Source organism: Pavona decussata, unplaced genomic scaffold (assembly GCF_977016875.1).
Source record: "Pavona decussata unplaced genomic scaffold, jaPavDecu1.1 SCAFFOLD_178, whole genome shotgun sequence".
NCBI classification, from domain to species: Eukaryota; Metazoa; Cnidaria; class Anthozoa; order Scleractinia; family Agariciidae; genus Pavona; species Pavona decussata.
This window is the reverse complement of record NW_028145588.1, coordinates 932614-945000: the sequence shown is the minus strand read 5'-3', so window position 1 is coordinate 945000 and position 12387 is coordinate 932614. Positions and strand designations below refer to the sequence as shown.

General features: G+C 38.6%; 1 protein-coding gene across 1 annotated transcript in view; it reads left to right on the top strand.

The window, feature by feature from the left end:
• LOC146463400 (tolloid-like protein 1) overlaps positions 1-12387 on the top strand; it is a 42765-nt gene that overhangs the window by 15478 nt on the left and 14900 nt on the right. Inside the window, exons 8-12 of the mRNA XM_085084477.1 lie at positions 2191-2384; positions 3487-3720; positions 4759-4915; positions 10391-10584; positions 11984-12214. Of these exons, the coding sequence (XP_084940603.1) occupies positions 2191-2384; positions 3487-3720; positions 4759-4915; positions 10391-10584; positions 11984-12214 (1010 nt within the window). The remainder of the gene's footprint in view (positions 1-2190; positions 2385-3486; positions 3721-4758; positions 4916-10390; positions 10585-11983; positions 12215-12387) is intronic.

Here is a 12387-nt window from a genome sequence, read left to right as displayed (position 1 = left end):
ATCGCGAACGTGGAAGAGCAGAAATTTTGCGATAACGACCGTACGCAGTTCTTATGTTGCGAAATTTGGCCTCCGTTTCCCCGGCCGATAAATAAAACTTCTGCCCGATTTTGTCCCAACAGTTGGCCTTTTTGTTCTTGTCTTTAAAATCTCATAACGAGCAACTTGCTCCATAAATTTCTCGAAATGGCAACGAAATGATTGTTGCTACGTAGACCGTTCCTACAATCGAACACACGAGCGTTGAATCCTGGGAGAGAACCCGAAATATTATGGGATGCGTTTCGATCGCGGATCGCAAAACTTTAATTTCCATATGATCGCACAATCGCAATTGATCGCAGACGATCGCAGACCTTATTGCGATCTGCGATCTGCGATCCGCGATCATATGGAAACCAGCCTTAACTCCCCTAATAAAAATACACAACAAATACATGAAGCTGAATACAAAGATATAAACTTCAAAAAACTGTGGCATAGACAGTCACGGGCAAAGGACAAAGAGGAAACCATGTCGGCACCAAAGACTAAATTTAAAAGGGACATGTCTTTATTTAACCAAAAAGACTTTAAGGAGGCCAAGAAAAGCTACGATGGATGGCTAGGTTGCATAAACTGTTCCTCAGCCTAATGGCACGATTAAAAAACGAAGCTTTAAAAGTAGTTGTTTTACAAGCTGGAACTGTGAGATAACAATTACTTAAATAGCCACGGCCTGTACGGCGGTTAAGCGCTGAACTTACATAATTAGTTTATATTAATATATGTCCATATTAATTTAGCCATTAGAGGGTGATTGAATAAAAAAGTTATTTAATTTCTCTAGCATAAGCTAAAGATAACACGTAAAATTTCAGCGGGCACGATTTTGTATAAAGCCAATCAGAAGAAGGCTAATGAAGAGATTGGCGTTCCAAGACCTTGTTACTTCACTTGCTCTCTTTTTCTTTGAAGATAAGAGACCTACAGTTCCGTACCGTCTTAGGGATTCCTTAAAACCGTACCCACTTTTAGACAAAAACACTCAAGTATACTTTGCCTCTGATCAAATTGGTAGATTTAGGACCCGTTTGAGACTAACCATTTACCCTTTGGAGAGGCACATACCTAAATAGAACTTAGCTTGTGTCACCGGGGAGTACCCCAATCCTAAGGGCTACTCACACATTTCCGCCTGAGTTAAATTTTATGCTCCAACTGAAAACGAAAAACCATGATAAAGGGGGTACTCTGGTCAAGGAGTATCAACTCAACTGAGTGTTGATCTACTACAATTCGCTTTTGTTTACATCATTAGTTGCAAATACAAAAAACAATTGCCGTGTGATATTAGACATTTTTAGCATATCTAAATTTATTTTTTCTACGTGTTTAAGCCGGTCAAATTGTAGCTCTTAAAGGAACCTACTCACAACACACTAATAAGACTTCTTTCCCTTGGAATATGCGGCAAGGAACCTTTTGATGATTATGGCAGTAAAACTGTATTTTTTCTCAACATGTGCCTTTATTAACCAGAGTTTTTATTTCCTTTTAGCAAACTATAAAAGCAATCGTTTATTACAGCGTTTTATTTCAATTATTTGATTTCAGATGTACCAAGATGTAATCTAAGCCCCAGAAATTTGCTGATTTTTGCCTTCTCGTTAGCTGTTCGATATGACCTTTGGTGAAAAGTTTAAGTGGTAGTCTCGTTAATCGCTGCGAATCGGCTGAGAAACTTCAAGTTAAGTTCCTATTGACAGAACAAAAGTAAGTTTTGAAAACAACATTCGCTCGTGATCCACACCCACCTCGAGGTAACTCTGTGATGTTGTTTCAACTAATCTAATCGCAATTTCCTCCCAGATTTGGGTAGAAATTGAGTGATTAGTACGGAAGTTTTGCAGGTGTTGCGTCGAAGTTGTTTCTGGGGAAACTGATTCTTCGTGAATCTTCTCTTGTTTACTCTGGATATAAGTCTGAGTTCCTCGAGAACTTTGCTTGCTCGTGTTTTTCAAAGCAGTGTGAAATTTAAACTAGAGTAAAACAAAAGGACAAAACTAAACTGCAATAAATATTATCCGATTATCATTAACTGAATTTCAAGCCGTGTCACTGCAACATTTCTGGGAAGCCATTAAAGTCAGCAACTAAACCTTTCACAATGCGATTCCTCAAATAAAGCACAAATATGTTTCTTTGCAGGTGGGACTATTTGAAGATCACTAATGATACAAACCTGTCGTCCGGAAAGTACTGTGGTTACAAGACTGGGAAGAAGGTTGAAGTGACTGGATACTATGCAGTCATAACATTCCATTCAGACTCTAGTGTTGAAGAGAAAGGATTTCGGATACTTTTCCACATTAAGGACAGTGGATCAAATTCGACAACAATAGGTATTGTTTTAAATCAAATTTACATATAAAATATCTGGGCATGAAAATACTCAACTAAAACATCAGGGAGAGTCCAAATCTTCGGTGACTAGCGAATAATCTTATTGTTTTAGTATAAACCTACTAGTCGTTCAAAAACTTAACAACAACACAGGTTCACGTTTTTATTGAATAATGATATAAATAGTTCACTTTGCATTGGCTTCTGTGTGCGCGCCTTTGCATCTCATTCAAAATTTAAACCTGATTTAAACTGTCCTTCACTCGAAACTGAAACGAGGGGTTGAGTTTTTGTATTGTAAAATGATAATCAAAGATATACTGACGTAAAAGTGCTCCTTTGAAGCTAGGTCTTTTAAAAAATGTGTCAGTGAAACGCAACTTATTTTAAAATTGCCGATTTTTAAAAGTGTAAATGAAGACTAAATTCAATTAATTCTTGTTTTTGACTCCTTTTCTTGCCGTGAGAAATCTTCATTCCGTATTTCGTTGCAATTTTTCTCTTCTCTGGAATCGCTTCGACTAGTAATTATCCAAAATCCTTTTATTTGCCTTAAAGAAGACACCATAGATTTTACAAAAGTAGCTTTTGAGATATGGCGAGCAGACCTCAAGAAACCATCGGGCTTATGTTAAGAGGCACTTACCGAAGAGATACTTGGAAAAAGCGAAGAGGTGACCGCCATTTTGTGGTCAACTTCACCCTGTTAGGCTATTCATTCTACTAACTATCTACAACAGAATAGATAGTGAGTAGGGTAGACAATAAGAGAACAGCATTCGTGATATAACGCTAGTAAATTTATACTAAATTGAAATAATATAGTCAATGGAAGCATAGCGATAAAAAAAAATTAGTTCTGCAAAACAGGCCCCCGGCTCTCACTCCCACAGCCGGAATACTGATCTCTGAGATGTTGCTACATTTTTGTTTTTGTTGTTTTGTTATAAAGTAAGTTGTTTTGCAATTGAGATATTTAGTTTTCTCTCATGCTTTCGTTTTCCAGCATTTTACTGATGTGTTCTTTGTATATGGCATTATTACAGGTGGATTCTGTTTGTGCTGTCAAGTGTTGTCTTATTTTAACTTTTCTTTCATTAGTCTCACCAAAGGTAGTGTTTCCAGCTTCTGTTGTGCGAGAGTTTCCACAAGGCAGATTGTCGTGTTCAGCCATAGGAATTCCTCCAATATACATAGCGATAATAAGGAACTCAACAACACTGGTAAACACCACAAACTCGGCAAGCATCCAAGTAAGAGAGGAGGGACACTACACATGCCAGGCCACTAGCAAGTATGGAACTGACGAGAGGGAGTTTCTTGTAGTGATCGCTGGTAAGGAGAACTGGAGGTTATTCATTAATTTAAACCATTACTAAGTATCAAAAAGTATAAATGTTGAGCCATTACATTGTATCATACCTGCATGAAACAAATAACTCAATGCGGTTTTCAAAGATTGCTATCCTACATACACACATTACTTATTACTTCTCTACTTACTTACTTAGTGCGGTTAACTACAGTTGACTTAACAGTCATTACGTACTACTCTACATTACATACATCGCACATCTGTAACTTTTTTAGGTTACCCTACAAAATTACATCACTAAAAGAAATACGCTTAACGTCATTTCCAGTGTTAGTTTTACTGTCTATGCTATCAGTGCCTGAGTAACACAAGCACATCTGATGGCCTGGCCGGAGAATATCACATATCCCCTCCCTCCATCCCGTGTACCAAAAGGGGATGAGTAAAGGAAAAAAATAATTTCTGGAGTAATAGCACAGACACGATCATAGCTGCTCAGTTTCAACTGCATATATTGTTCAATTATGTCACAATGGTAACAAGACTAGATGTTGGGTGAAAAAGTACTGAAGTTTGGCCGAGTAGAATAAAGCAATGAAATTTGGGAGATATGGGACGAGTAACCATCAAAAAGAAAAGATTTCGGTTATCTAACAGATTTACGGTTCTGCTACTATGGCGATCAAACCTGTGATGACCAGTCACTCTGGCTGGACATTGGAATCTAGACTTTGATCACGTGCGCCGGTCACACCACACAATGACATCTTTCGTGCGTCTGTACTCTAATTACAAATTCCGCTACAACAATTGAACAAAATGCGAGATTTACACTATTTACTGCACAATACGTAATCAAACTGTGTTTTACTGTTTAAAAATTCCAACACAGGCGATCTGTGGTGAGCTTTGTACAATACTCTTGTGACACGACCACTTAATTGCCTGTGGTGATCATCCTTTTTGTTTATTGCTTTTAAACTTTGTTTGCTTTTTTCTGTGTCGGTAACACCAGAACAAGTTTCATATTGATTACGATACACTTTTCCTTTTTACAGAATGTGGTGTAGTGGTAAACAATTCGCTAACAAGTCCTTGGTATCCATACAACTACCCACCCGATATGGACTGTACCTATTGGGTTCCAATTCCAGAGGGCACAACGTTGATAGTTACATTTGAAGACTTTGACTTGGAAAATGAAAGTTCATGCGGGTAAATAAAAGGATAACGATTACCATCATATTAGTTACACAGTATTCATGACGAATTTACTTTCTCGTGGTATATTTAATGGTTTTAGATATTAAATTTAAGTTTTCTTTGATTACATTTGTTTTCGTCAGTTTCGTGGCTTTCTATCCTCATTTCTGGATTTCTCCAGAGTATTGCCGATCAAACATAGCCACCGTTTCGTCATTACTAGGTCATTTGAACCCCAACACTTCCCCTTGTTTACCGCAAAGTAAATAACCCTAGACGCCCTACACACCTTCTAAGTTTATTCCTTAACACTCTTGGTGTTCTTGCGAGAGGGGATCATTGCACAACTTCATTTGGGAAAATATAACAGAAAGCCCAAACGGGTAAGGGTGTGAATGGGACACGAGATCCCATGGGAGGTACCCACCCAAAAAAAGTAATTAATACACACGACAAATTAGGAAAGATAAACTTTGTATAAATACAAATATATACCTTAAAAAGTATAAACAAGGATCTAAGTCCTGTGGTTTGGACAGTCACGGGCAATGGACCATGTTATCATCAAAGACGGAATTGACAAGGACGTGTACCATTTCAAGGAGGCTGGACTGAGAAGAACTTCAGGGGATAGCTAAGTTACATAAAGTATTCCTCAGCCAAGTATGAAGCTTGAAAAGTACTGTGTTTAGCGTGCTGGAACTGTGAGATAGCAATAATTTAAATGGCCACGTCGGGTACGGCAGTGAGCGCTGAAACTGGCATATTTAGTCGATACGTTGATGTAGGCCAATCTCTTCCCCTTTTTGGCCAGTAATTTGCATAATTTTAACTTTTCGCGCGCCCCGCTTGGCTCTGCGGAACAAAGGACGACCGCTCGCGGTCTACACAAAGTACTAGTACATGGCAGAATCCTTTCAGGTGTCTCCCTAGGGTTTAGCCGCGGCTACACGAGCAACTTTTTGCTCGTGCAAGTGATGCGATTTTTTCAAATTTTTTCGCGTCGCCAGCGCGAGAAGGTGTGTACACGAGTGACAAATTCTAGCGAGGTTTGGCGACAAATTGAAAGCCACGCAAATCGCATACTTCAAGAAACCTGGCGGACGGCCCTTTGGACAAGGGTATTGTTTTATCAACTATTTGCATCACTTCTTCTTGACGATAAAAAGCAAACGAAGGAAGAAGAAAAGAAAAGGCAACGTGGGTTCGTCCGTGGCTCGCGAGGAGAAAGGAACGGGGATTTTACCATCAACTTCTGATGGAAATTTCATTGGCTAAATACTCTTTTGTCGCATCACAAGCTTGGGCAAAAAGTTGCAGGGTGGCTACACGGGCGACTATCCCTAGCTTTTGTCGCGAAAATTTCAATTCTGGCGACTTTTTTCTACGATTTTTCACCTGTCGCGTCGCCAGTTCGAGGGTGGCTACACGTGCGATTTTCATCTCGCGCACACTTGATGATACGGGCTTTAGTATTGTGCGCGCGCTAGCTGACGCAAGCTCAAGCAAAACAGCGAACAAGTCAATTGTACATCTTAAATTATAGTGGACCTGGTTGCTCGAAATCCGATAAAGCTAATCCTGGATTAACGTGGACTTTGATTCAAGTTTAATAACTAATCAATAAAAATTCTTCCAAAAGAGTTCTGGCCCTCAGTTTTGACTTAGACTTTTCTTTACATTTAGCTTGAAATAAGGCTTTGAAATCACTTTAAAAGAGGGAGATGAAAACCTCGATTAACTTTTAATCGTAGATTAGCGTTAATCGGCTTTCGAACAACCCGCTTCTGGGGTAGAAAAACAAAAGCATTTCAAAGAAAACATTCTCTGTCATAGTTTTATAAAGCGAATTATTGTTATTCGTTTCTTCAAAGATAACCGAGGTTGTAAATTTCATCCAATTCGCTCACTCCATTGCTGTAAAGTTCACGCATGCTCAAATAGCGATCTTGGCGAATTCCTATTCTAAGACGTCATTATGGTCCGTGAAAATGTGAACTTCCATCTGGATTTACTCGCGTTTCCTTCGGTGAAATTTCCTAAAATCTTGCACAGAGATTTCAAATAATTTGCTCTAATTAGGGCTCAATTTTTACAAAACTTTATAAAACAAGTTTTTACGCAGTGGCAAAAACCACAAATATGCAAAAAGCAAAGAATCTGCCTTTGTAACCCCTGCCTTGTTTACTCTCAACAGATTTTCCTGGTCAGGATTCATCCGCTCTGAGTGTTTTAGAAGATTTCACCGACGGAAATTGAAAAAACTTAAAATTAAAAATTAATACACGATGACAAACGCCTGTGTTGGAGTATAGTAGTTTTAACCCCAGACTCAAAGAAATGATTTTACCAGTGAGGGTTTAAGGACACAGTTTTGTTCTTGACTCACAATTTGAGTGATTTCCATGAATTGGTAGAAAGAAAACTGGAGAAAACTGGCTTTCGATGTGTAACATAGCGCGCGCAATATTAGAAGTGAAAATCGTATGGAGGCACCTTCGGGGGGAAATACGCCTAAATTTGAATGAAATTTGAACAGGTTTTAAGAAGGAATAGAGGAAAGAAAATGATTTTTGGAACACTAACAGACAATTGATACCCACGCAAGAGAACCCCAGGTTGCTAGTGGACTAACTTGGTATCTGTCTATTAATTATTAACTACAAATTCCAATTTTAAAACTTCACTAAATCTTCAATATTTCTTATTTCTCTTAATTTTACCAATCTTTCTAGAAAAACTACTCCTCCCAAATATACCCAAAAATCACCCAAAAATTCACAAAAGACACCACAACACAGATTCACGAAATGATGATAGGGTTTTTGGATTGCTTGAAACGCGAACGAGATATTTCCATTAAAGCCATAAAAAGTGTCGGAAAAATGGCGTTCACGTGTAATCCCCCCTTAGGTGGCACAAACTCAAATCCAAACAATTAGACACTTTGCGCGGAGAAAATGTCATTTCAGACATTTTCCGTGGACATCCGTGAATCTTTAAAGTTGGCATTATTTACAGTAGGCCCTCAAGTAAGAAAGAGAGTAAAAATAAGAATTAAAATGTACAGCTTTTCCAACAGCTTTTTTTTGGTCCCTTAATTTTCTGCCAAATACTGACGGTGTTTCCTTCCAACTAAAAGCAGCATTTTTTGACTCGCGTGCGCAGTTTCCCCGGCGATCACCACACTCATTTACTGGCGTATTTACTTACGTACTTCTTACGAATATGGTGGCAGACTTCACCACCGATGCCGGCCGTTTTTATGCTACGCACGTTAAAGACGTCTCAGAGGACGGTAAATCAGACGGACGAATTTAACGTCTGACGACTTTAACGGCTGATATTAAAACGATAAATAAGACAGACGTATTTGAAGTCTGACGAATTTAACGTCTGATATAATTATAAAAACGATAAATAAGACACGTATTAAAAGTCTGACGACTTTAACTGCTTGTATAAAAACGGTAAATAAGACAGACTCACTTAGCGTCTGACGACGTTAACAGCTTGTATAAAAACGGTTAATAAGAGAGACGCTTTTAACGTCTGACTTCTAACGACGTACTTAACAGACGGCTTCAACGTCTCAGACGTTACATGCGTCTAGTATAAAAACGGGACGCCCTAATTGGGACGCATTTGGCCCTTAACTCCTTTGCTCATCTGCACTTCGTTCCTTCCTTTAGTCTACCGATCGTCATGGCACACAAGCTAAGTACTTTGGCCATATCTAGTTCCTCGTCCGTAACCTGAAAATGCCGCTTCCTCGACTGTTTTTTCTTCGTCAAAAGCTGTGGCGGTGTTTAGAAATACACTTCAGAAGCTGCAATTCTGCCATGTTTATTTGTTTGTATGTTCCCGTTTAAAGTTTATTTGGCTCCAAGTTTACGCTTGTACATGTCCAGTGTCTTCCAAGAAAAAAACAACAGTGTTTAGAAAAATCTTGTTTATTTTTGTTAGGTCGTCTACATTTATGCGTCCGTTTTTTGTACCAGACGGCTTTAACGTCTCTAGCATCTATCCAAGGGTCGGGAAACCAGCTGCTGTAGCAGGACGCTCACGCAAACTCGATCTGAGGGTTCCCTTAGGACCGTATCCACTTCACACGAAAACACTCAAACAAAGTTGTAAACTTTGCCTCTTACCAAATTGGCAGATTTAAGACGCGTTTAAGACTAACCATTTACCCTTCGAGAGGCACATATCTAAATAGAACTTAGCTTGTAATTGTGTCACCAGGACGTACCTCACTTTCATAAGACTACTCACAACCAATTTCCGCCTGGGATAAAATTTGAGCTCGGGCTGAAAACCGAAACCTAACTAGTAAATCGGATACCAATAAAAAAAGGGGAGTGACTCTGGTCAAGGCGTATCAATGCAACTGAGAGTAGATTTAATAACATTCGCTTTTAGTTTACGTCACTAGTGTGTAAATGCAAATGAAAAAAACAAAAAAACAAAACAAAAAAAAAAACCCAAAAAACAAGCGATTGCCATGTGAAATCACACGCTCTTTTAGCGTACTTGAATTTATTCTTCAGGCGTGTTTTGCTCAAATTGTATCTCGTAAAAGAACCTATCCACAACATACTCATAAGAATTATGTTCTTTCGGAATTTGCATCAAGCAAGCTTTGATGCTCATAGTAGTAAAACTGTAGTTTTTCGTCAACATGTGGAAAAACCTATAATACAAAGTTTGATTTATTTCAGTTATACCAAGACGCATCATTGAAGCCTCAGATATTTGCGGATTTTTGCCTTCTCGTCAGCTGTTTGTTATGTCTTTCGGTTAAAAAGATAGTGGTAATCTTGTTAATCGCCGAAAATGGACTATAAAGGTTCAAGTACTTCCTATTTGACAGAAAAAAAAGTGAGGATTTGAATCTTGAAAACGATATTCGTTCATGACCCACACCCACCTTGAAGAAAGACAGAGATGTTTCAACTTTGCCTTGGAGACATTCGATATGTAATTCGGTTAAAAAGATAGTGGTAATCTTGTTAATCGCTGAGAATCGACTTAGAAAGTTGAAGTAGTCCCAATTGACATAAAGTAGAAGATTTGAATCTTGAAAACAATCGTGAAGGCAAAGTAGGGATGTTGTTAGAACTAATCACAATTTTTCTCGGCTTTGGATAGAAATTAGGTTATTAGTATGCGTGATTTTTGAAGGTGTTGCTTCGAAGTTGTTTCGGGGTGAGATCGCCTGTACGTAGCTTGTTTGCGAATCTTCTTCTGTTTACTCAGGATATCAGTCTGAATTCTTCGAGTTCTTTCCTTGCTCATGTTTTCAAAGCAGTGTGAAACTTAAACTAGAGTCAAGACAAGACAAAACTGTGCAATAAATTTTCTTCGATTATCATTAACTGAATTTCAAGCTGAAACACTGAACATTTCTTGGAAGCCATTAAAGACAACAACTAAACCTGTTACAATGTGATTCCTCAAACAAAGCACAAATATGTTTCTTTGCAGGTCTGACTATTTGAAGATTACTAATGATACAAACCTGTCGTCCGGAAAGTACTGTGGTAAGAAGACTGGGAAGAAGGTTGAAGTGACTGGAGACTATGCAGTCATAACATTCCACTCAAACTCTGACGTCGAAAGGAAAGGATTTCGGATACTTTTCCACATCAAGAACAGCGGATCAATTTCGACAATAATAGGTATTGTTTTAAATCAACTTTACATATCTGAATACTATGCAGTCATAACATTCCACTCAGATTCTGGTGTCGTAAAGAAAGGATACCGAAACGTTTCTGTAAAAAGCGCAGGGATCAAACTCGACAACTAATATAGATCAATTGACTAGGCTCGATTTCCGCCGCTCACTCGAGGTCCGGGCTTTCCTCCCCGAGAGAGACTCTCTCGGGGAGGAAAGACCGGACCAGAGTGAGCGGCGGAAATCGAGCCTATCTGTTGACCTGTACTGCTTTTTCTCGGTTAATTAATACCTTCGATAAGAGAAAAGCAAAAACTAAACAAAAGCCAAATTTTTTTGTTTTTAAAAGGTTACCTTTATCAGTTGGAATGACGCCAACATGGACGTTGGGGAGTAGAGGGTGGGAGGGGAGTAAACACAGTGTCTGTCAGTCACCACAGTAAACAAAGATTGGCTTATTGTACAACAAAATGACAAAGTACATGTGTTTAATAACGGCTGGCGTTTATAGGAACTCTGGCGTTTCCTAATATCTCCCTTGTTTTTATATTGAAAACATTTCGTGCCGAGTGAATACTCGATTCTGCAAAGTCTTAGTATGATTATAAGTAACTTTATTTAGACAGGGTAATTCGTTCAGCTAATTACAATCAGCATCCTCTATTCACACCCTAATGTCCCTAAATAATTAGCTTGAGTTCAATTCAAGCGACGCACGCCCATACCCGAAAGGGTGGCAAAGTGTGACAACATACAGCTGTGTTGCAACGAAGTAGAAACACGAAAAGGAAAGTAGTAAATGTGCCCGCCATGCACAATGAAGAGAGTTAGAATATAAAAAGGAGCCGAAGAGAGAGTGTTTAGCGAGATGAAGAAATCGAAGGACGTTTCACCGTCCTTTCTTTCATTTAGATTTTTTTTGGTTCTTCCTCGAGTTTATACCTTCAATTGTCTGCCCGACTCCCCTTTCTGCGCATGCTACATCCAAACTTTTGTAAATAGAATACATTAGCATAGTAAATGCTTGAACCAAGGAGACTCAGAAACTTTGTCTCATGTGTTAATATAGTGAAATAATATAGTAAATTAAAACATCCCAAAACAATAGTACTGCGAGGGGGGTGATTTTGTGAAAATTATTTTGTCATCGTTGAATGTTTCCGCACAATTATTCTTTGCAAGGTAGCAGGCAATTTGACGTTACTGGTCTCTGAGATGTTGCTTCATTTTTGTTTTCGTTGCGTTTTATAATAAATTGCTTTACAATTGAGGGATTTCATTTTCTCCCATCCTTTCTTTTACCAGCACTTTACTTATGTGTTCTTTATATATGGCATTATTACAGGTGGATTCTGTTTGTGATGTCAAGTGTTGTCTGATTTGAACTTTTCTTCCATTAGTCTCACCAAAGGTAGTGTTTCCAGCTTCTGTTGTGCGAGAGTTTCCACAAGGCAGATTGTCGTGTTCAGCCATAGGAATTCCTCCAATATACATAGCGATAATAAGGAACTCAACAACACTGATAAACACCACAAACTCGGCAAGCATCCAAGTAAGAGAGGAGGGTAACTACACATGCCAGGCCATTAGCAAGTATGGAACTGACGAGAGGGAGTTCACAGTAAGCAATGGTGAGGGCAGATAGATGATGTCATTGAAGTTTATTAGTAGAAACAAAGCACAGCACAATTGAAAGACTGTAAACATAAAGGGACCATATGGGATTTTCACTCTGGTGTAGTTTTTGGCTTGATTTATGATACAAGAAAATTATGGGAAAAAACTGAGTTTATCCACTGAACTA